The sequence below is a fragment of the Mastomys coucha genome, unplaced genomic scaffold (assembly GCF_008632895.1).
Source record: "Mastomys coucha isolate ucsf_1 unplaced genomic scaffold, UCSF_Mcou_1 pScaffold15, whole genome shotgun sequence".
Taxonomy (NCBI): Eukaryota; Metazoa; Chordata; class Mammalia; order Rodentia; family Muridae; genus Mastomys; species Mastomys coucha.
In genome coordinates, this window is record NW_022196897.1 from 120,046,031 (window position 1) to 120,072,418 (window position 26,388).

General features: G+C 38.9%; 1 protein-coding gene across 5 annotated transcripts in view; it reads right to left on the reverse strand.

The window, feature by feature from the left end:
- Positions 1-4,063: 4,063 nt before the first annotated feature.
- Hao1 (hydroxyacid oxidase 1) overlaps positions 4,064-26,388 on the reverse strand; it is a 52,429-nt gene continuing 30,104 nt past the window's right edge. For all 5 annotated transcript variants that reach the window (XM_031373667.1, XM_031373666.1, XM_031373669.1 and 2 more), the window contains 5 exons: positions 22,864-23,039; positions 11,995-12,086; positions 6,924-7,082; positions 6,746-6,815; positions 4,064-4,379 (listed from right to left, as the gene is read on the reverse strand). In XM_031373667.1, coding sequence (XP_031229527.1) covers positions 4,309-4,379; positions 6,746-6,815; positions 6,924-7,082; positions 11,995-12,086; positions 22,864-23,039 — 568 coding nt within the window. In that variant the 3' untranslated portion in view covers positions 4,064-4,308. The remainder of the gene's footprint in view (positions 4,380-6,745; positions 6,816-6,923; positions 7,083-11,994; positions 12,087-22,863; positions 23,040-26,388) is intronic.

Here is a 26,388-nt window from a genome sequence, read left to right on the forward strand (position 1 = left end):
ATGTTCAGTTGAACATTGTCATTATCTAGGTTCAGAAAAGTATCCTTAGAAAAGCAAACAGGAAATGATTTGTTTGGGAAAGCAACCTTTTCTTTTCCCTCAGCTGTCTATGAAGAATCAGATTGAGTAGAGAAGAGCCCTATTGCACAAGTTAGATTTGGAAAGGACAGGAAATTGTATCCTTTAAAGCAGATAAAAGTTTTCCTTCCTATAAACATATAATGATGGCCTGCTATCACTTGGGTTAACATATCGCCTAAAATAAATTGTCACCCTGAAGTCTTTCTATAATTGCCAAATGACAGAGTGCACACTACAAAAGAGTACAAGGTCAGAGTGTGTCCTCCAACTTTATGTAATATGAAACCTTCGTATTTTCATACACAGACTTTATTTTGTTGCTATGCAACTTACATGCAACAAAGTGCATGTAAATAAATTATGGATTTTACAGAGAAAGAAAAAGCCCTTTCTTCTTCTTTGAGAACAAGCCACAACTTCCTTTCATGCTATCCTAATGCACCACAGCCTTTTCAAGCTGTTTCACAAACACCAAGGTTTGGGCCAGATAAACAATCAAATGAATAACACAGCTAGGATACAGATGCAGTTTGCAAACCTCACGCTAAGGAGCATCTGTCCCACTGCATTCAGCCCTACAGGCCTGAGAACTGGGTACCTAAGCCTGGTAGTGAGGAGGAAGTTTATTTCACACCCACACTCTTCCAGATAGTAGAGTGTAAGCAAGCTTAAGCAAAGGAAATTCTGGAGATGTCTATTGGCAGCCATCCCAAACTATCCAGGCATAACTCTGTATCAGGTGGAAGAAGGATTTCGGCCCTGAGGAATACAAACAGCTATGACAAGAAGATGTTATGGAGAGGGGGGACTTAGTGATCTTGAACCAGATGTAGGCCATATCTACACAGAACATGACCATCTCAGTGTTCAAACTAAATAGCTCTTCCTGGGAAAAGCATAAACTAATAATGCATGTGCTTTAATGCAAGGCAGAAGCTGCTCCAAGGGGAGAAGGAGAACATGTAAATAACCCAGATATCAACCAATGGAAGATGATCCACTGTGGCAAAGCCTTACAGTGGATCAGTACATGCTACAGATCAATAAATCAAACTAACTGCTGATAGATTCAGCGTGAAGGAGTTCCACATGGAGTGAACAGAAGACCTCAAATACCCAAGCATATGCCATACAGTTTGCATCACATGATCTTCAACAGTTCTCATCAGCAATCCCTGGCCACAGACACCAATGATGTTTGCTTCTGAAAGGGAGGGTACTATGAGGAAGATGGAAATTTTCTATATCAGGATCTACCAGGGACCCTATGGTTGTATAAAGTGTATCCACCCACACACTTGGTCTTTACAGTTTTACATGCTTCGTGTAAGCATTTGATGCCTTAGTAAAATATAAAATAAAACAAGAAGAGTCAATTGTTAAAGAGTACCTGGCGTTTTTTGGTGGCATATGATTGGTCGCTACAGCTCACAGTCATTGAGCTGGTTGGATGAGAAGCTGCTGCACGTGGACACAGTCATCTGCTTTAACACTTTCAAGTTGTGCTGATGCAGGTTATGATTTGTAGAACACTACCCTACTATACTGTGGTTTAGATGACACAACAGTCAAGGGGGCAGCCTAATGAAACCATCTTTTCTTTCTTCCCCAAGATTTACAAAATCTGAGATATCAGATGAATATTAAACCATATGTACACACATGTATATACATAAGTGTTAAAAAACCTCCAGGGTACACCATGATTGTGTATGATGTTTGTGTTTTGTGTACTTGTTTAATAATAAACTTAATTTTTTAAAAAAAGAATCAAAAACAGAAAAGACAACCAAAATTTAATGGCAGGGCTCCTGGGAAGGGATGTGTAATGGACACACTCCATTCTCACCTCAATCATTCCTTTATCCTGTTTGTTTCTAGTGGATCTAATTCCTCTATTAAAAGGAGGAAGCAATTATATCTTTTTTGGTTTTAAAAAAGTTGTCCAACATGGAGTTTTAGACATACTCTAACTCTGAAAACATAAAAAGAAATCTGCATACCATAGTCCTGAGCTTACAAAAAATTATAGGAAATTTACACATCTGCAGCTATCCCCATGGTAATTTGAACAACCCCTTCTTGTGGAGCTTCACTTCCTGAGCTACTGTCAACATCTTAGGATGGCATCACCCAACAATGTAGCTACGATGAATATTACTCACTAACAGCAAGGGTATTTACGAATCAGTTGGGAGAACTTCTTCACTGATTAACTAGCAATGACAGTGTGATGTGAAAGAAATATGGCATTTACCCCTCACAGGAAAAGATGAAAAGATGATAGCTAACTACCCCCATTTTTTCAGAGGACATGACTGCGTGTTGTAATCTAACACACATAACTTCAAAAGGGAAACCTCTGTTTCCATTGTTATCATTTAGCAATGACCTGAGATTCAGAGGCTGGCGGAGATCAAACCACAGGACAATGAACACAATAATAAAGCAATAGCCCAGGCATCCTTTTTAAAGGTGGCATCATTCAATACTCCATGATGGTTGAAAAAGGGACTTCAGAAGCCAAGTGTAGATCCCATTGCAGAAAGCCCTCTGGGACTAAAACTAACAGTGCAGTGCTGTTAAACTCACTGTGTTTGGGGTTCCATATCCAGAAGGATTCTCATCATGTTCAGGGTTTGATGCTCTTGGCTGCTACCTTTTAAACACTAACAATTTTATCTTTGAAATTATGTCTCTTTTCTGCTTTTCTTCTTTAATTTATTTATTCCCTTTACATCCCAATATCAGGCTCCCTCTCCTTCCCACACCCCCTCACACAGGTCTTCCCTATATTCCACCCCCACTTCTCCTCTGAGAAGAGGGAGCCCCCATGGGTATCACCCCACCCTGGCACATCAAGTCACTGCAGGGTTAAGTGCAACGGCGTCATGGTAAGCCATCACTGCAGTTGTTGGGAAAATCTGCACGAAGCCCAAGCTGTACCTCTGCTACCTATGTGCAGGTGGGCCTCTAAGGCAGCCGAGGTCCAGCCCATGCTTGCTCTTTGATTGGTGGTTCAGTCTCTGGGAGCCCCCAAGGCATTCAATAAGACAAGTGGAGTGTATACTGAGCCAAGCATGGCACACTGTCCCTTCTGATACCCCTCCATGCTCCAGGAATAGGCTCTTGGCTGTTGGATCAGTCACTCTGTGCAAGTCTTGGGCATTGGTACTAGCAGAGCAAATTACAGGGAGAACCACAGTCACTTTATAGAGTCTTCAATTGGTAGAGTGCCTCCAGTAGCCCATGCCCAAGGAAGAATAACACTAAATAGATAAAATCTTTAAAAAGATAAGAAAAAGAAAACACAGACAATTAAGAAAATTACTGTGATAAAGCAAAAGGCTTTTTTTTTTTGCCTTCCTTCTGAACAAAAATTTCAAATCTTTATTCACCATGAACCCCACAAAATATATACTTGACATGGAATGTGACTATAAATGAGGAGAAGTGAGAAAAATCAAAAAAGATTCAAGGGGAATTAGGAAGTCAACACTTACTTTAAAAAATGGGAATGAAGAGACAGAGTTCAAAAATAAAAATAACTCCATGTGGTCCCAAGTGGACTAGACATATCCCTTTCAAATGCGGTGACTACCACAAAACATTCAGACATATTCAGACATGGGATATATAGCTAAAAATCCACCTTCAAAGAAATAGGGTGTTAAAAAAATGAAAAAATCTCTAGAAAAAAAATCACAAATTACCACCATCCATTTCAATTCTACCCGGTGCTATTTTCTCAACACAGCAAATCTGAACCTCATGTTTCTCTGGGCATTTCAGCATCTCAAAGCCCAGTGCACACTGTAAGAGCCACTGTCTTAAGGAAATCTAAACAGAAGACAGGTTAATAAACAATGAGGTCAGTATCTTTCACTTCAGCATGCTACCTTCAATCTCACCAGAGGATATCTTTTGTTTCCCGGCACTTTAGCCTGCCAGGGGATGACGTTGCCCAAACACATTTTCAATGTTTTCTTTTTAACAGTTAATATATTTCCAGGATGCAAGTCTATTTCTTTCTAGAAGGTTCCTAGGACACCCATTGAAAAGTCAAAAGCAATGAAGGAGAAGGGGTGGCTATTTTGTTGGAAAAGAACGACACCCTTTGTATCGAAGTGGGGAGTTACAGTCTGTGGTCACCCTCTGCACAGTGTCTCTTTGTCAAGTAATCCACACTGGAAAAAAATAATACAGATGGGAAAATATTGTGCACTGTCAGATCTTGGAAACAGCCAAAGGATTTTTCCTCACCAATGTCTTGTCGATGACTTTCACATTCTGGCACCCTGAAAAAAATAATGCGTACATTTAATATGAGATGAATGCAATAATAATCAGGCAGGTAATCGTTTTCCCAAGGAATGTAAAACTTGACAAATGTAAGGTTTATGATTCAAGGTAGGCTTGCCAAATCTTATGTGGCATGAGACCATTTTTATTACCTAAACAGTCCTTAATACAAAATGACTGGCACATATTTTTATTAACACAAAGAGTGTATTCTTTCTGCCACATTTAATAGACAGCCAGAGGCTGAAAGCTCTCGTTTAGGAGATGTCTGCAGCAAATTAAAATGTGTAGTGAGGATTCACAGAATGGCATTCTTCTCTTGAAAGTTCTGACAGGTTCGGGCTGCACAGTAGCAGGGAGACAATTCATCTAGGGAGTTGTAGCCATCAGAGTGATTTGGACTTTGTGGATCATATAAAATGAATATTGATTCACCTTCAAATGGGGAAGCTGGTAATTCACTCAAAGATTCCCCTCCCCTCAGCATAAGGTCCATTTTGAGTCAAACTCTAAGCAATCCTCAGTAAACACAACACTTACTAATTCTTTTAACAAACATTTATTGTTTGTGTGCCAGGCACCGTTTAAACACTGCAAGCCCTACAGTGAGATAAATGATGGAAAGGTCCCTGGCCATGCATTTTATATTCTAGAGAGGAACACAAAATACATAATATGTGTTGTCTTAAAAATAACTTATGTGACAGATGACTTATGAACAGTGATGGATTCTAAGGAAAGGGAATGCAAGAACAGGGACAGAAGGCTGGACTATGGGGAAGGATGAGCAACCATGGGGGTCCTTCTGTGAATGAAGAATTTACATGAAAGCATAGAGGGAGGGTAGAGGAACCTCTTTATGCAGACGCCCAGGGAGCATCGGGGATCAGGAAAGACCTGGCACACAGGCCATGATGCACGAGCTTATCTGATAGTCAAGAAACTTTAAAGACAAAAAAGACTCTTCAGTGCTGCAGCAGGGATGGCAGCAGTGACAGATGTGACTTGAAAGGGTAACAAGGGACAAGGGCCTTGTAAACTACTGTAAAGACTTTGGCATCTATGCTAAGTAAGTCAAGAGTTGTAGCCGTCCAGCCGCCAAGGGCTAACTGGGTTTACCTGAAAGGGGGGCTGGAAATGAAAAACAGGCTGGGGGTGAGAGAAGAGTGAAGCCAAGACAAGGTTCTGATCTAGGCTTCCAGTTTAATATTCAACACTGCATTTATATAGGGGACACCCGCTGAACCCATCCTTGATGTTGCAAAGCAATATCAATGCAAAATTCTATTCTTCTAAGTTCCTGTGGGAGTCTGCACCTGCAACCAGGGCAGATGACTCCACCAAGGTCAATAAGGTCCAGTGCGGCAAGTGCCCAAGGTCTGTTCAGCCTGCTCAAGGCTAGGAAAGACCTGCTGAAGGCTGGGCAGGGCCTGCTCAAGGCTGGGAAGGCCACAAAGAGTCATTGGTGGGTACTGATGACAAGAAGAACATGAGCTAAATCAATGTTTTAAATAGCCATCCTGGCTTCTGTGATCAAAGGAGACTGAGGGAAGTCAAGGAGACAAAGTTAGAGAGGCAGACCTCCAATACCCACTGCAAAAGGAAAAAAAACTGATGGTATAGCCAAGTGGTGGTGGTGCTGGAGGTGGCGAAGCGGGTCACATTCGAATTATGTTGTAATGAGCAGACCCTATGGGTGGCAAGATGTGAAAGACAAGGCAAGTGTCGGGAGTTTGGGCCAGAGCAAATGAACGTTTGACATGAGAGTGAACTGGGAGTGAGAGTTGTTGGTACAAGACATATAACAAGAGAATTGGAGACTTGGTTTTAAAAGGGTAGAGTCTGACTTCCCACTTAGTCATGTGTTAAAACTGACCGGCCAGTTGGCTCTATCTACTCATGAATTAAGCAGTGAGAAAAAAAAATGAAGCTATATTTATCTTTAAAGTACTCCTGCCCACCAAAGCATCCCTGATGGGATGGATGGAAGGCTTGAACCTGAAAGCTAAGTAACTAACACAGACCTATGCACAATGGAACACCCTCAGGTCTCCAGGCTGTAAGTATAAAGCCTACTGAATTTTCAGTGCCTGTTGTCCAGGGCTCGTGCCACGTTGGAGACTCTGGAATCTTTAGGAGGTGGGGCCTAGACAGTAGAAGTAGGCACTAAGGCCAAGCCTTACAAGGTTATATTAACTTAGCCCCTAGTTCACTTTCTGCCATGAGCTTCACAAAGCCTTCATCATGATGATGGACTGAAAGTCTATGAAATCATGACTCAAATAATTGCTTCTTCTGGTAAATTTGGTCCATCAGCTATTGTGTTACTGTGACACAAAATGCAGCGAGTGCCAAGCCTTACCACTCAGAGCCATGGCCAGCCGGAATTCTTCCTTCAGTATCTCAAGGACATCTTGAACACCTTTCTCCCCCTAAGCAAGTAAAAGATATTAAAGTATTGAGTAAACTTGTCAGGTGCTATGCATTCACTTCACTATTTAATGGTCTTATTTTATTTACTTATTCCTTTGTCTAATTACCTGGAAAGCCAAGCCCCAGATGATGGGTCTCCCCACAAAAACAGCCTTGGCTCCCAGGGCCAGAGCTTTGAGAACATCGGTTCCTTTCCTTACTCCCCCATCCAGGAAGACTTCTACCCTCCCTTCCACAGCCTCAACAATCTCTGGCAGGACATCAATCTAGGGAGAGAAGAAGGACAATGTTACACTGTGTGAAAAACTCTGCTCATTACCACGTGCAATGACTTCAAACCCACCCAACCAAGGCTACGAGAGGAAAAAGGCTTAAAGGAGGTTAAAATGAGATAAGTAGATTTAAGATTGGTGGTGGAATCAACTTCTCCTGGGAGAATACATACAAATGCTAGGAACTACAAGCTCACATGAATTTGGAATTGACTAGCTTCTATGTTTTCAAAGCCTGGCATTGATTTTTCTGTTTCTGATATTTAAATGCAAATATTGTATCTAAAAAATGACAAACATAATTCTAAAGCACTTGGTCTTAAATACTTACTTTTCTTTAAAAGTAAACGAAGTTTCTTACTGGTATACATTATTCTGCATGTTATTTCCCAGAAAGCAATGGTTAAAATTAGATGTTTTAAGCAGTGCTATAGAAAACATGCATGCTTAGTTCCTCTCTAATTTCCTCTTCAAACACACTTTACATCCAGATAAGCATTAGGTGGCTGTGAAAGCACTTTACTCACTGTGCTAGGAATATGACCATGTAAACCCTGAAGAGCCCTGTCTTAGTTGCCAATTGCCAATGGGCTTAGTTTATCATAGAAAATATAAGAACCTCACAAGAGTGAGGTGTTTGCTTTACTGTGCTTCCTGATGCTTCAGACTGCTCTAAATGTATTGCCTTTCTACCACATCAATATAGTCTTCTCCCATTAAAATAGTATACTTACCCACTACTTGACACTGGTTTTGGCTATATGATCCACTATGGCCAATCACATGTGTGCACAGAAGAGCCTGATATAGTTGTATCCTGAGAGGCTCTGCCAGTGCCTGACTAATACAGAAGTAGAGGTTCACAGCCATCCATTGGACTGAGTACAGGGTCCCCAATGAAGGAGCTAGAGAAAGGACCCAAGGAGCTGAAGGGTTTGCAGCCCCTTAGGAAAAACAACAATATGAGCTAACTAGTACCCTCAGAGCTCCCAGGGACTAAACCACCAACCAAAGAGTACACATGGTGGGACTCTTGGCTCCAGCAGCACATGTATAGCAGAGGATGGCTAAGTCAGTCATCAATGGGAGGAGAGGCCCTTGGCCCTGAAGGTTCTATGCCCCAGTGTAGGGGAATGCCAGGGCCAGTAGGCAGGAGGGGGCAGGGTTTTTGTTTTTATTTTATTTTATTTTATTTTTGAAGGGGAACTTGGGAAAGGAGATATTGTAAATAAAGAAAACATCTAATAAAAAAAAAGAAGATAGAGGAGGCCATTTCTGGGGACAGACATGAAGCTATGTTGGTATTTCTGCTTAGGTTTGTACTTCCACCATCTGTCATGAGATAAGGGTCCCCCAGGATTTGTTTTCACCAAGCTTGGGTCCCAGGATGACTACTCTGGAGACAAAGCTATCTGAGCCTCAATCAGCTGACCCTAAAACTTCCAACCCAGCCCGCAGGCTCGTCCCAAGCCAGTGTCAGAAGACCCAAGTAGCAGAATGATTCAAGGGAGCAATTGTCAGTTAAAATCACTGGGTTTGCCCCTAGAGCTACAGTAGTCAGTGATACAAGTGGATCATTAGATGTAGGTGAAAATTGGTAGAAATTATCTACATTTGTTCCAAAAAAATGTTTAGATCCAAAATGAAGTCCCAACTCCATTTACGTATGCTATGAAAGCCACCACACACTTAAACTGCACTTTTTCCAGAAATAATTGTGCTGAAATCACTCAAAGGCTTTCCTCCTTCTCCTAGAAGTTTAGTGGCTCAACTTAAATAGAGTTTTATGTAAAAGGCTGAAAACCAAACACAGCTACAATTTGGAGGAAGTGGAGGCAACCCTTGGCAAGTGGCCCCTAAATGTTTGGCAGGTAGTGTAATTTTCCCCTTTCCCTTTTGGCTTCCATGCCTTGCCAAACATGCTTCGGATCCATTTACATACGTTCCCTTACCTATACATAGTCCCCCCTTTTACATTCAGGCGAGTTACATCAACATATAAATGCTACAATTTCCAAGCCATGATGCAAGCCGTAATTAAGCATATTTCCCCATTTGAAACCAGAACCAAAGAAAAATATTAGCTAGCTTGGGTTCAATACACATTTTCAAAGTCACACAAATCAAGTCTGTTTAGGTTATTTCCAGTGCCTAACCCAGCCTAAAAGTACACTAATAAGGACACTTAAGATATGAATCCTAGAATATAAAACAGAGCCTGCATTTGTGTCTCTGTGTCTATGGACAGGTACGTCTCATCCAACACTGCACAATTCTAACTTTCCTCCCTTCCCAGAGCTGCTCTTTCACTGGGCACACATTACATAAAAAAACAAGTGATCCCTGCAGATTGAATAAATAAATTGGGCAGACAAGCCTACTAGGTACGACCGTGTTTACGCTTCCTTTTTGCCTTTCCTTCACTTCAATGAACTCCTCATAGAATTCATTGTTACTCTATTGAAAATGAACACTCAAATGACCCAACCAAAGAAGCTGAACATTTAACGGAGCTGCTGCAATTAGAGCAGAGGAGATCCGAGTCCTAGCTGCTGTGGTCAATCCTCAAACTCTTTCCTGGACCACACCCCACACCTCACCTGACGTTCCACCCAGCCCAGTCAGAAAATCACCATCCCAGAGATATAACAAGTCCCAAAATGGCTCTGAAGATTTCTGCCTCAGTCTAATTCTTGGGGGTGCTGTGCCCCTGTGGCATCCTTAGAAGCATGGTGGGGTTCAGAATTGTGTTTAGCAGTCCCCAATGGAGCAAGAGAGATTTTAACAATGTGTTACTTCTGTGTATAGGTCACAAGAACTGGATGACACTTTAGGAAACTGCCCTCTCCTGAAAACAGACCAACCTGATACACTAGGAGATGTAAGACAATGAGATTATCCTACACCAGGCTGATCTACGGCACAAGCAATTGACTCCATGCACCCAGGACTGGACCCAGCCAAGACCAGAACACAGAACCTCACAATACTCAGGCCAAAAAAGCAAACTTATAAAACTGGCACATAAACAAATGGGAGTTCTTTTAGTGAGTAAGTTCAGATTTATTTTTATACCACAAAAGCCAATTAATATATCAAGTACCTCTCAAGGATGACACATATAAAGCATACTTTTACATTTTACTTTAGCCTTTTGAGACACTCCATGCTGCAGATTCAATTTAGGGGCTCCTCTATGCTAAGCAAGCATTTTAGCATTGAGCACCACACCTCGCTCCAGGGACCCCCTTTTAAAAGAAAAAAACCCCACCTCTTAGATGGTACAGAACATGCCTAAGGACTCAATTTGAGAGTTAGCAACTTAACAGCACAAACACTTATTCAGTGCAAGTGTTTGGCAGATGAGAGATTTACCGTGGAAAAGAACATTATATCTGTAAGTCTGAAGTACTTGGGGTCTCGTTGGCATCAAAATGAAATGAAAATCTGAAGACAAATTTTTAAAAAGAGAATGTTCTATGGACTCAAACAAGCCAGGGAATAATGTGTCAAGATAACCAGAAGTCAAATTCCTACTCCAGAAATTCAAGCAGCAAGTCTTTCTCTATACAAGGGAATGCTATGAACTAGAGAAATGTACCGCTATATGGTCCAGACACATTCTTTATAGAACCAACACAATACCAGAAGCTCAGGCATAAGAATCTGAATGACTTGCTGCTCTGTCTCTCATATATGCTAGACACAAGAAAATAACTCAAACCCAAGCCACCTATTTGAAAACCCCTCCCATGATACCATGCTGCCCCTGTGCCCTGGCTTATGATGTAACCAATTCTGCAGGACAGTAAGACCTTCTATGCAGCTAGCATAGAGACTTAGACCCTACCCTCCTTTTAAGCCTTTGACTACTCACCTCAAAACCCATACACCCACCAAAGGGAGAAAACACCAATTGCCATAGACTGAGTGCTTTCATACATTTTCCTCATCATCACGGGCCTTAAATTTGCTCTAAGTACGAGGCAAAACATAATCAAGTATAACCTCTCATGGACATAGCCTGCAAAAGGGACGATTACTATTTCCCAAACAGCCTCAGAGACCACAACTCAAAAAGCCCTTTTAGATAAGTTTCCATATGTCCTAGGCCAGAAGGAAAGAAACCATGCCATTTAGATATTTTCCCCTTAAAGTCAAGTTAGATTTTATTTCAGAAGATTTATAGTTTATTTTTAGAAAACAAAGTTAATTTGTCCTGCACACAATGTCTATGTCTCTATGCACAAGTGAGGCATAAACCTGAAGAAACACTTGGAGCTGTGACCAGCTTCTGCACTCTGCTTTAAGGGGGGGGGCATCACTTTTCACCTCTTTCACCTGTGGGCAACATTTACTATCCCCTAAGCGCTGTATCTGAGGGATCAAGGGTGTATCAGATGGGGCTCGCAACCTCCAGCTTTATGATTTGAAGTCATGGGAAGCTAAGCCCATTGTGTACAGACTCGCTTTGCTGCACTCTGCTTTGGGAATGCTGTGTGAGTACCTATGCATGCTAGTCTTCCTTGCTGGCTTGGACTCCAACCCAAGTACTCTGCAAACTTCGCCACTTCATTTCCTTTAGCTTGCCATGTCTGAATCTTCTCTCTCCTTCTTCACCTCATATAACACCTAAGTGTACCTGCGCTCACAAGAAAAATGCCTTGCTTACCAGTTAACAAGGCCTCCATTCACAACTTTATAAATAGACATTTGGCTAGTTAAAAATAAATGTATTTGCTAATTTAGATAACTCTGTACCACTGAAAATCTAAGATATCGCATAGCACCACACATTTGCAATAAATGATCATACACACACACACACACACACACACACACACACACACACACACACACACACGGTAGACATGCATAGAGTGGATAAATCCCAGTGGAAACTCACAGTAGCTGGCACCCCATCCAGTTGTCGAGCCCCATGATTCGACACCAAGATCCCATCCACACCGTGTTTAACGGCTTCTCTGGCATCATCACCTGAAAAGAACAAAACACCATCCCATGAAAACAGCCTGTGGAGAAAAGGCTTGGACTTCTAATCTCCAGCATTCCAGTAAAGGGAGGAGAACCTCACTCCCACCTATTCTGTTTAGTACTTTCACCACTAAAACACACCCAGTAATTACATGTAGGATATTAGTAGTGGTTTCTTCATCCAAAATTAAGAATTAGAGCAATGTAATTATGTGGTAGAACTGTAAGTAGATAGTAAATTATCATTAATAATGAATTTGTCTTTGTAAAGACATACTCCTGTTAACTTTACTTACTTATTTATTTATTTATTTATTTATTTATTTATTATATAATGTTCTATTAGTTCTTTGATAATGCCATACAATGTATTTTGGTCATAGTCATCTCAGTCTACCAACTCCTCCCAAATCCTTCCTTACCTCCATCCCTTCCAATTTCTTCACTTCTGTCTCCCTCCCCACCTTTCTCTCTATCAGATCCAGTTTGTATTAGCTGACTATTTTCTGAGCATGGGTCCTGCTCTGGAGTATGGTCAATATATCAAGTATCACATCATTAAATAAAACTTACTATAACTGTTAGTGATATAATTTAAGATTGATTTGTTTGTGTGTGTGTGTGTGTGTGTGTGTGTGTGCTTGCATGAGTTAATGTGCACCATGTCAATATGGTAACCCAGAGAGATCAGAAGAGAGTGCTGTTGACTCTCCTGGAAGTAGGGTTACCAGGATTGAACTCAAGTTCTCTGTAAGAGCAGTAAGCACTGAGCCATCTCTCTAGCCCATATTAGCCATTTTAAATTAATAAAATTATATCATTTTTCCATTTAGCATAACTATTATCCTACAATATGAAAAATAAAATAGCATGTATGTGATGAGCAGTATAAAAGCAGCCACCAATGAATGTATTCTAAACCATATTTAATACACTGATGTTTTAATTTTAGTAACTATATTATCTTTACTATATAGTTACATTTTGCTCAATGGAATACATTATAAACATGATATTAAAATTATAAGATAATTCACAAATTGTGCTTCAAATATATTGATTTCTTAAAATCTAATTTTTAAATAGATTAAATTTTTAACTGTTAAAATGATTGTTAAATTTTACTTTCTAAACTACTATTTCTAGGATGCCCCTATTTTCTTAGCTCTTAATTGTAATATTAGGTAAAACTAATTTGATATTGTCTTGAAAATCAGATTTTGAAGAGCTCAGCAGGAAGATACATAAAATGCACAAATCTATCAACCCAGTAATAGAGATCAAAGGCAGACTTAATTAAGAATAATTATAAACAATGTGCAACAATTTGTAATTCTGATTATTTTAATTTTTTGTGCTACATCATTTTCCACTTTATGTCATGGAATACTAAAATTGAACTCTTTTAAGAATGATAGTGGTACTATTATTTTTAAATTCTGGGTGCATATTGATGTTCCACCAACATGCTAGGGTCTGAGCGCCTCTGTCCTCTCCAAATTCTTCTGAAACCTTAGGGTGGTACTTTGAATATGCTTGTCCCAGGACATGGCGCTATTAGGAAGTATGGCCTTGTTGGAGTAGGTGTGGCCTTCTTAAAAGAACTTTATCACTGTAGGGTTGAGCTTTGAGATCCTCCTCCCAGCCACATGGGAGTCAGTCTTCTCCTGTTATTTTTGATCAAGGTGTAGAACTTTAGGCTCCTCCAGCCCCACATTTGCCTGAATGCTGCCACGCTCCTTCCTTGATAATAATGGACTGAATCTCTGAGCCTACAAACCAGGTGCAATTAAATGTTGTCCTTAAGAGTTGCCTTAGTCATGGTATCTCCACACAGCAATGGAAACTAAGACACTTAGTGTCTGATATGATAGTATTTCCAGATGGAATCTCTGATAGGTAATTATGATTGGATACATTCATGAAAGTGAAGCATAATAACAAGATTTTTTGTTTACTTTATTTACTCTTTGAGGGAGGTTGCAAGGGCAAAGGGCAAATACAAAGGGATGGGGAGAGGAGTAAGATTGGGGCACATAATGTGAAATTCACAAAACATCAACTAAACGAGAGAGAGAGAGAGAGAGAGAGAGAGAGAGAGAGAGAGAGAGAGACAGAGACAGAGACAGAGACAGAGAGACAGAGAGACAGAGAGAGGGAGAGAGAGGGAGAGAGAGAGGGAAGGAGGGAGGGAGGAAGAGAAGGAGAAAGGGAGGGAGAGAGGGAAAGATTTTCCTTATAAGAAAAAGCTCTGCTTTCTTGTCTCTTTGAAGAAAGAGAGGAGGTGAGCCCTCACCAGAAACCATCTATGCTAAGCCTTGGCTCCAATCTTCTGGAAACATGAGAAAAATTTCTATTGTATACAGCATTTTGTTGAGCCTAATACTATTACCACTGTGACTATTGTTACTACTAGTGGGTATTTGAGACTCCAACTTAAGAATTGCTACGACCTGGAGAATCATCTTCCCAAAAGTGGAAATCAAGGGTGGGGGGAGCCATGTAACAATAACAAGGGATCACCCCTAAAAGAATTGTATATGAAGAACAATAAAGGGATTCAGCAAGTTGTATTTATAAATTTATTTATAACATGCATGTGTGTATGTCTATGTCATCTGTGTATTGGCTAGTTTTATGTCAACATGAAAAAAAGCTAGCTTTGTACAAAAATAAGGAACCTCAATTGAAAAAAAAAAATACCTCTACCAAATTGACATGTAGCTAAGCCTCTAGAGCATTTTCTTGATTGATGATTGATGTGGGAGGTCCCAGCCTTTTGTGGGTAGTGATATCCCTCAACAACTGGTTCCACGGTATATAAGAAAACAGGGTAAGCAAGATTTAGGGAGCAAGGCAGTAAGCGGCATCCCTCCATGGCCTCTGCATCAGTTCCTACCTCCTGTTTTCTGCCCTGTCTTCCTTTCATGATCTTCATGATGAACTGTGATATAGAACTGTAGGTTGAATTAAAGCCTTTACACCCCAAGTTGCTTTTTGGTCATGATGTTTTATAACAGCAATAGAAACCCTAACTAAAATTGTGTGTGTGTGTGTGTGTGTGTGTGTGTGTGTGTGTGTGTGTGTATGTGTATGTGTATGTGTAACATTACTAATTAAAGAAAAAGAGACCATGAATTTGAAAAAGTATTCAGGTATTTGGAGAGAGAAGAAGGGGAAATTATGTAAATATGGTACAAATATATGAAATAGAAAAAGAAGAATTGCTTTTCTATCCAGTAGCTTTTAAAAGAATAAAATAAAATTAGCAAGTATAAGCTCTGATTGACAGCCCCAAAGATATTTTATAAAGAGAAATGGTCTGTTTTCTTTTCATATGAGAGACTGGTTTATATGTATTACTTTGATGGAAGGAACTTAAGAATTCTAACCATTTGACATTGCTAGATTGGTCCTCTCAACATAACTGGTGCATTATTTACTATGGCAGATTATTGGCACTGATAGAAACTGTCAATCTTTTGGATATAAAAAGGAAAAGACTTGATCTGTTCATAATTTAATTTCTTTAGCTATATTGTTTTCAATTTTTTAAAAGAAATTTGTTAAATTTGTGGAGGAAAGGGGATGGCAAGATGGCTTCCAACATCAACCATTCCTACTTTGCATTTTATTGTTGCTTCATGTTTGGACTTACAGACTTTGGTACATGACTTGACTTACACATAATTTTAATTGTCTTTCTTTTGTTCCAGCTATTATGAGACTTCAATATCAAAGTCTCAAACCTTTCCATTATTCCAGCTAACCCCTCTGTGTTACCTCCTCTCATCCTTGACAGCTGCCCAGAGCCCTCTGCCTTCTTACTTTGCTCTTCATTGGTTTCTCTCTGTCCTTGCTGCCTATTCTGTTTCCTCTTATAAATCTCTTACAAACAGAAGAATGTAATCTCTCATTTGGTTTATGATATTGTTTGTAGTATGCTCATGAATAGCTGCCCAAAAAACAGTTCAATGAGAAACAAACTGGCAACCTCTGACTGATCCCTTTGTTTGTGTGCTTCCCTAGATCAGCTATAACACACTCAAGGTTGGGCAATTGTTTTTCCATAGAACCTTACAGATTTCTCTCCTTGTTTGATGGAAACCATCATTGACCTGAAGACAGATGACAGTCTTGCCTGTAGTCCTTCCTAATATACTCTTTTCTTGATTTTTCTCACTTTATATCCATTTTATTTTCCTGCCATATCATCTATGATAAAGTATGATTTTTTCTTAGTCTAATGACTTACATCATGAAAATTTAGATGTCTTTAACAATGTCTACCTGTCCTTTCTCTGTGTATTTTCTATCTAAAAAGTATGTCAGTTAGATATTTGGTATTTTAAACCCATCTGTGTATCTGACGTCTACTTGGCTATAATGTTCTATTGGTCTTATTTTCATTGTTATTTTGTTTATTTAGGGAAATGTCACTGACTTTTGTTCAACTGCTCAATAATTTCATGTTCATTTTAGTTTTAATGTTTCATACCTCTTTCTTATGCTCTACTTTTCCTCTTAAGCAATTAAGAAGTCAGGATGAGCACATAGCTCAACATATAAAGCATTTGCTATACAAGACTGAGGACCAGAGTTCCCAGGACCCATGTAAATGCCAGATAGATATGGTGGCCCCCCTTAGTCCCAGGGAGGTGATAATCATAAGGCTTTCCCAGTAAGATACCTAGACTAGCTGGATCTAAGTGTGTATGTATGTGGTTCAGTAGAACTTTGTGTGGTAGTGAAAATGTTCTCACAAATATGGCCATTTAATGCTAGAGAAAGGACCGTCTATCTAGCAAATGGTACTGGGGACATTGGGTATCCATAACAGAAGAACAAAATTAGATCCATATATCCTTCCCCGCATGCAGTAAATAATTCAAAGAGAATAAAAGAGAAAAGAATAAAAGAAAAAGTTAAAACCAGGAATACTAAACTGCTATAAAGAAAAACAGAAAAACTACTTCAGAATTTAGAAACAGATAAAGATTTGGTGAAAAAAGACTTCAATTCCTCATGAAAAAGCCCAGGAATTAACAAGTGCTAGTACATGAAATTATCAAGTTTTTATACAACAAAGTAAACTACCAACCAAGGAGGGGAAAACTCATAGAATGGGAGAAAATATTTGTCAGCTATACTTCAAGCAGCATGTTAATATCTATAATATGCATTTTTTAAAAACTGACAATTTTAAGTACCATGAGCTGGAAAGATGGCACACCCCATTTGAGAGCACTGGCTGTTCCTCCAGAGGACCTAGGTTGGATTCCCAGTGCCCACTAACAATTGCCTATGATTTCAGTTCCAGGAGATCTGACCCTTCTTCTTGCGTCTACATGAGGTACTGTATGCATATATAATGCATGTGGTAGACAAACATACATACAGGTAAAACACCCATACATATAAAACACAAATCCCATATATATAAAATACAAATTTAACTATAAATGCATAATTATTTTTAAAAAGTTCCACACAAACAAAACTACCAGTCAGTATAGGCTATTAAAAGGAAGTTGCCTTTCTCAAGAGAACACAAATGCTCAATAAATATTTTAAGTTGTTCAAAACCTTTAGTCTACAGGGAAATGCAAATAAATATTACATGGTAAGTCCATCTTACTCCAGTCAACCAGACTATCATCAAGAAAACAAAGGACAGCTAGTACTGAAGAGGATGTGAGGGAACAGAAACACTTGTTTGCTGCTGGGGTGAGGTTGGGGGTGAAAACAAACACAGACCCATGGAGGGCAAGAGTGACTTCCTGAAAACCAAAAAGGGAACAAATGGAACCACCAGGTGACCCTGCTAAACCACTCAGACCCATCCCCAAAGGGCTCAACACACTCACACAGATAGTTACACATCCATGTTGATTGCTACTGTATTCATAGGAGCTGAGAAATGGGATCAACCTAGCTGCTTGTCCACTTGTGAGTGGATAATGAAAAGGCGGTTCATATACACAATGGAATTTTATTCAACCACAGAGAATAATGTAATTTTCATGAAAATGGATGGATTCTAAAACTATTCTTAACTAAGCACAGTGATGTAGACTCACGAAGACAGACATGTGTGTTCTCTCTTAAATGCAGATACTGGCTTCTGTGTTCACATATATGTAACTGTCCATGTGGGTTTAGGTAACAAAAATAGAAAGAAAAGCAAGCATAAGAGCAGGAAATGGAAGAGCTGAGGAAGAGAAGGAAAAAATAGGACATGTACTATGTAAACAGAAAGGAGGGTGGTAGTCATACAAGGATAGAAAGGAGGCCAGGGTGTGGGGGACAAAATTGGGTTAGAGACTTAGCCAAACAGGTACAAATTAGGTTCTAAAATCCTATAATGGAACTCAATACCTTGCATGCTAACTAAAAATTAAAATAGAAAAGAACTGAAATGTGGCTTCCTGACTCCGTAACTGAAGTTTTAGTTTAATCTTTATTTATTTATATAGCCACCTGTGATTGGCAGATGCCACCACGCTTGACGTTGTAGCCATATGGAGATATGGTATGGCATGGTGTTTAAAGTATTGATGTAGCCAAAAATACATTTTGACATGCTGCAGATGCCTCTGGCTGTCTAGATATCAAACCAAACGTATATAAAACATATAACTAAGACTCTTTAAGTCCAGAGCTGAGCATATGGACAGTCCCCAATTTGCCTTCAAGTAGCCCATCCACTACGTGAGCAGAGAATCCCTTGCCTTCTCTGGGCCAATGTCTTAAACCACTTAGTAAGAACAATGATCCACATTATAAGGGCTTGTGGAGTGAAGAAGTTGGGTGTTCAGAAAGTGCCCAACATGCTGGACCCTCAGATACAAAGGAACTGCTGTGTCTATTTCTTAGGATGAGAAGGAGAAGGTGCTACTCCATTGAACAGATAGAGAAAGCTGGTCAAGACTCGCTTAATGTATGTTTTGAAACAAGGAAGTCATAGGTTAGTCATGATAAGCTTAGAGAGGCTCTTCCATTTGAAGAAATGACATTTCTAAAAAAAAATTATGTCATCCAGATCATTGAGAGTCGCTTTCCATGTTCTCTAGGCACTGTGGGGCTGTTGGGCAAATGACAGAATGGCTTGTTATGATGGAATTATGAGTGTGTGAGACAGGAAGAAACACGGTCAGATAAAAGGGTTTCTTATTTGTTGACTGCTTATAAAACCTGCTCATGAGTTTGTGTTTTAATTTTTAATTTAATTATTTATTTTATAACTCAGACCAAAAAGCTTCTTAAAGGCTCACAATGTTCTGGCTTGGCAAAATATTTACAAATCATTGACATTTTCACTAATCCTCAGAGAACATGATGTGGCCTTCCAGTTTTGTGCTTTTGTCCTTAAGTCAATTGAGTCTTTAAAAAAGGACAATCATGAGAGGGTAGTACACTGCGTGCTGTCATGCCATGCATCGCTTTATGTATTTAAACTACCAAAGACAAGTTTAAATCCCATAGAGCTAACCTCAAACACAGGGGACTCAGTAACTTGCATAAGTTTAAGAACTAAAATATTTTGCAAATGCATCAATACTTTTGAAATTAACCCAGGGATAAAGAAGTAATATGTGTTAAGAATTTTCTAACCTAGTATATGTGAAAAGCTCTAATTAGAGAAGTGTTTCTTCAAAGCAAGAAACTCCTAATGAAAGTGAAAAAGAACAGTTTAAAAAAAAAAAGAGAAAGGAAACTCCAAGAAGCACTATGAATTTGCTCATAGATTCTATTGGTTTGTTAGTCTGAGTTTAAGTGAAGACAAAATCCTGTCTGAGGCTCATGGCTGGAATATGGTTAATGTTCTCCCAGGGCACATTTTAACCACAACAACAGATTACATCTCTCATTCCAATTTGCATTTGTGAAAATGCAATTCTCAAAATGGTAGTAAGGGTGGATGCTTCTAGAACTTCCCAGCTACCCAAGGTTTCACATTCCCAAACCATAATCTCTGTTCTGCTAAAAAGAAATCAAAAAGGAAAGGACAGAAAAGGAGGGGAGGGGGCAAGAGGGGAGGGAAGGGGAGGAAATGACCTCAGTCCACCCACGTGACTTCTAGGTGAAAGCGTGTGAATTGATGAGAACTGGGCTTCTCAGAACTACCTTAGCTTTTCCTGTAGCTCAGGCTGAGCATATGTGTTACTTGATACACTTGTCACGAAGATGATTTCTGTTTAATAAATATGTGGAATAAACAGTTACAGGCAAACTAAACAGTATAAACTTTACATGTATGAATAACTTCCTTTCCACCCCTACTCTCTTCATGTTGCCTTTTGAGCTTTCTCTGATTAAATAGACTCATTGTTTTCACTAAGCATTTTTCCTAGTAAACACTGTATCTATTATATGCTAAATATTGTGAAAGCCTGGAGAAATTAGCCAGATGACTCATTTGCATAAGAAGAGATGTAGGGTTGCTGGATAGATAGAGTAGGGGCAGTCCAAGGTACAGTGATTACAAGCTACAGATCTAGATGTGCAAGTGGCTTTCAACTGACCACTTGTTATCAAACTTAAGTTAGTAGATTTGCTTGATTATGCCCCAGGATAAAGTTGTATGGAATGTTATAAGTTTAGAATCCAAAACTGTGATGCTAGTTAAGTGAAAAGATTTCAGAAATGTCCTTGTTACTTCATCTGTACCCTGTCTAATTGAGTCAATCTGAGAACTAGAGTAAAATTTCATTCATCTTTATGTATTTAAACCAGTTCCTCTAGAATCAATTGTATTAATCTTCTAATCCCTTGCACATGTCAAGTCTCTCACTAGCATTATTCAAAGTTTATACACAATCAACCCACGAGATAGCTGTATTCCCTAATTTCAGAATGGTGACTGTATATGGTGTTAGGGCCATTGCAGAAGGCAGGAATGAATTAGGATGCTAATTACTCATTAAGTCTACATTCTTTAGTTTGAGTACATGTTAACTAAGTTGTTACCTACAGCTGCTTTATTCTACTAATATTTCAGTCTGGAATAGTCTGGCATTTTGATTAGATTGCAAAACTTATCCCATCAATTTTCACCCTGAAATAAGATTACTTGACTACCTTTAAAATTGCCTGATACCAATTTATATCTACTGCAGTCTACTTTATAGATTCCTATCTCACCATTAGCATCTTTATTTTACTATACTCCAACACTTGTCCATATATTTGTCTCCTGTAAAAACATTTAAAATTATGCTCAAGGCCATTAAGTTGTTATATTTCAAAAGTTAGTGCAGAGCCAGGTTAATAAATGCATAACTAAGTGGATGAATGAATGGCGCAGAACTTCCAGGTTGAATTTCTTTGCTTATAGCTCTAAAAATTAGGAGTAACAGTCATCTCTGAGAATGTAAATGCACTTCAAGCAGTATGTGATGCAGGATGCACACTGAGGTATAGAATCCATAGTAATTCTGTTACTACAGTGCTCAACGGGGAAGAGTATAACTTTTTCTTTTTAATTCAAAAGCAAACATTAACACTGAGCTTTGTTTAAACACTTCTCCATTACTCTAGAGTAGTGGTGGACTTATTTTCTTCCTTTAACTTTTACGAGCTTCACTTCTGTATACACTAGGTGACAGGATCAAAGTAGATGACATGCCCAGAGCATTAGAATAAGGACACATGACTTGAATAGGGAACATGACTTTTCTTGCAGAAGACCCAAGTTTGGTTCCCAGGACCTATAGAGGCTCACAAGTGCCTATAACCCAGTTCTATAAGATCTGATTCCCCTCTCTGACCTCCGAAGGCTCTATGCACATGTAGAACATATATAGACACAAAGGCATGTGTTCAAGTTAAATCTGTATCTTTAGATTCTTCCCACTCTCATCGCAAAGTTTATTACTCAAACTCCTTACTTTAAACTTATTTTTGGTAGTTTCTCTAGGACCATATCTTTTTAAGAGGTGTTTAAAGTATTTTTAAAGGTAAGAAGACATTTCCAGGGATGAACACACTACGGAACAGTCATTATCATTTTTGTAGTTACCAGATGAACTTAAATAAATACAAATGGCAAATTCAGAGCTGGATTTCTTAATACCCACAGCTTAATAACTTGGAATTTTACAACCTTCTACCATTATCCAAAGAGAGACTCTGTAGAATATGACACATTCAAAAATTAGTCAAAAATTAGTCATGGGAAGGCAGACAATAAAAAGCAAAGGGTTCTCCTGAAATAGTTGTGATGACCACAGTGCTATCCTTGGGGCTTCTCTTCTGAGATTAACTACGATTGCCTTCAGATAAAGCAATAAGCTCATGATGCTCTGTTTAGGTTCTGTCAAGCTCTGTGACTCAGTAACAGCTCCAAAATAAGGCAATGACCTTCCCATATTTCAGAAAAAAATTACTTCCCATTTAGTGGGAGTCCAACTCTGTTACAGAATATTGCCCATAAATCAAGAGAGCTACTAAAACCAAAGGAGTGAATTAGATGCCTAGAAAGATTACACTGACTACTCTTGCATAAGGTCCAGGTTTGGTTGCTAGTACCTATAGTGGCTTTCAAGTGCCTATAAGACATTTCCATAATATCTGATGCCCTTCTCTGACCTTTCAAGGTTCTATGCATACTTAGTGTACATATTGACATGAAGGTATATGGACATACATAAATGTTTTGAGAGAGACATCTTTCAATTTACAATATCATTTGTTTTATCAGATTATAGGACATCTGCCATGACTTTATCCATAAATGATTGTAAAAATCAGTGTGCAGCAAAGTAGAGAAATGACAAACCTCTCAAAATGCCCTTTACGACAATAGGCAGTGATGTCAATCGTCTGAGCCATTTAATATCATCCCAGCTGAGGGATGGGTCTATAGCCTGTGCCACATATTCAGCAAGTCCACTGTTGTCTCCAAAATTCCCCTTAGGAGAAAACGCCAAATCATTGGTTTCAAAGTTTTTCATCCTAGAATAGATCATAGGAATTAGAGACAGTTTATATCTGACTTGATACATAGAATAGGAATTAGAGACAGCTTATATCTGACTTGATACATAGAATAGGAATTAGAGACAGCTTATATTTGACTTGGTGAAAATAAGAAAGAAAAAAAGAAAAGTCCCCCTTTCTGAAATGTCCTCAGTCACTTACTGGTTAGTTGTCTGCAATTTTTCTAGGTTGATGTAGGAGTGTGTTCTAACTGTGATCATCCAGTGATTTCAACTAGTCACCTAGAGTTTACTTTATGTAAGTGTGTTTTATTCAGACAAATCAATTTTGATTATCAATATGTGGCCATATCCAAATGTTTCCTGTTTCAATCAGTTTACAGCTACAGACAATAGACTGGATGCTATTTTCAGCCAGCCATGCAAATTCAGCATAATAGAAACCATTTGCTTTATGGTTTACAAAGGCCTTTTATATACTCATATTTGCACATTTCTCCTTTTGAAAATCTCTTAGAAGGTAACATTGAATCACCACAATTCCTGTTTTATACAGAAAATAGTAACTCACAAGCAGACTGAGGTGACCAAGAATAAAACTAGTTCAGGACATTATTGGGGATCTGGCCTGGATTATTTGATTGCTAACTATATATTCTTGTCTTAGATGTGTTGTAATTTGATGGGGATCAGAAAGTGTCCCTCCCCCACATCCTCTCTGGTTGCCTGGTTACTGACTTAAACTCTGATCTCCCAGAGAACCTTGAAAAGACCCTGGCTTTCAAGCGATCACCAACCATCATTCTTTCTTTTGTGTGTGAGTGTGTGTGTGGGTGTGGGTGGGTGGGTGGGTGGGTGGGTGGGTGGGTGTGTCTTAGTACCAGACTTTCATTACCACCCAGCAAACTGGAAGTGCCATCTCCTGCACCTCTGGGTAGACTCACTCTGATATGTATTATGCATATGATCCCAGAATAGTCTCGCTGGATTAGGTGCTTCAGTTGCCCACAGTTTAATCGGTCTTCACAAAATTCTCCCTTTTTTTGACTTCTCTATATACCAACAATCTTCACTTTCCAAAATACACTTGGCCAGTGGCTATTTTGTCCCCAGGGAGTCAGTTTCGATATGCTACTGCTGAGATGTCAACTTCTCCTAGTTTAACTTGTTGATCTAGTTGACCAAGTGGTTCTCTAACTCATGACTAAGACTCTACTAATGGATCCCCTATGCTTGATATCCTTTCCCTTGCTCTAGCATGCCCTTCTTAGACATATTTGGACAGTGTCCCTTAACTCAAGACAAAGGTCACTCTACTTGCAGTTCTGATCATACCCCATGGATGATTGGCAATGCAGATGTGCAAATGGCCCCTCATGCAGCTTAGCAGTCTACAATATCCCAATTTATTTGCAAACTAATCTCATGAAAGACTTCTCTTGAATGGCTGAAACTCAGCTTGCTCTCCTACATATGTTAACTGAGCTGTTAGCCACTCTTATGTGACAACACAACTGTTGGATTCGTCCCAGCTCATTTTCCCCTCCACCATCTCTGCCACTGAATGTAGAAAAGATCCTAGAGCCGTAATTAAAACTTCATGCCTGCAGATGGAAGTATCTAAGAAGTTTCTATTTTCAAATCATTTGTAGATCTTCTTTTCATACAAAACTGGTTGATACTTAGTTTACATTTTGGGACATTTTAGCTAAAATGACTAATGGAGTAGTTAGGGACCACAGACCACCCCATGGACATTAATTTTCAGTTCCAAACAACCCTAACCAAGCCATTGCATCATGGCAGTTTCCTCTGCAGGACTGAACATACTTCTGAAGATTCATGGGTAGAAAGACATAAAGCACCCACAAATACTTGACGCCCATCTAGTTATTGGCTTTTGATGAAATGCCTGAGCTTTTCCATTTGTCAAAGCACTTAGGGTTATACAGTGTGTCACAGGCCTAGGTCTTCTGTGGTCTCCTTAATGTGCATTGAATTAAGCTTTCTGTTCAATAAGTGTATTCTTGGGAGAAAAACTTACCCCATTACGTCAATGATACTAAACTCCAAACATAAATAATATTGTTAAAAGAAAAAAAGCACAATCTATCCCATCATCAGACAAGGAGGGAAAAAAAGAAACCATCTGCCGTGTCCCTGCCCCCACTCCAAACGGGCAGCAGGGCTTCTGCAGGGGTGGGTAAAAGGGTGAGATGGATAGGAAAAAACAGAAACATGGATAAAATTATATAAATAACTGTTGTTATTCTTGGACCGTGCAATGCAGATCAACACTTGAATGAATGTTGCCTTACAGAAATCTCAGGGCACAATGAAGCCTTGTTGTTACTCTAAACTTTGTTCAAAGCCAGAAGCCAAGAAAAAGTTTTCAGATATCTTGACAGAGAACTGCGACGGAGTGTTTTACTGATGGCTCTGAAAGAAACTGCCAGGAATGCTATTTTTATTCAGATTGTGACATATATGTGTGCATATATATGTATATAATATATTATATAATTATTAATATATATGTGTGTATATATATACATATGTATATGTATATATATATATATATATATTTCTTAAACCTTAAAGCGTCTTCTGGCATTTTTTTGGTAAGGAATGAAAAACACAACATCAAAATATTAACATATCTATTTAGAACTTAATTTTCAGAATCCTGAGCTGTTAAATACTGCAAAGAGATCAATTTTCTTCCTTGTAAAGGAATTGTTATGCCTGGAGTGGCTCTTAGTATAGTTTTTAATCTAACATAAAAATTGGCTTTAATAAGTCAGTATCAAGCAACAGTAAAAATTACTAAAGTTAAATATGTTTAAAGAAACTCATAGTTTAATAAGTGAACATTGATGGTAACTTATGATCTATAAATATTAATAATATAATACTAAGGAAAAAGCCACATCTCTGTACTGAAAACTCCCAAAGTAAAGTAAAACAAAATAAAAATCAGCTAAGTTTGCAATTTCATCAGATTGCAAAGAGGAAGAGAAGTTCCCAATTCCCAGGAGATGAGGACAGGCAGTCAGCCTTTCTTCTGTGTATAGGAAAGCGCAATGTTCAGAGCATTCCCTGGTCACTTCCTCCTCAGTGTGGCCGAGTGGTGTGAAAACAGACCAGGGCCATAAAATTGGAGTTCCAGTCTTACTCAACTTTTTCCTAGTTATCGTATATTGGGGAAATCCCATATGTATTAGTAAATTTCATAATGCTGATTAAACAATTACATGCCAAGTATCTACTACTATCTGCCACTGTTTTAGATATTTAGTAAATGCCAGTAAATAAGAGAGTAAAAGATCTCCATCTGTCACAGAAACAATCAACGTATAAATTGT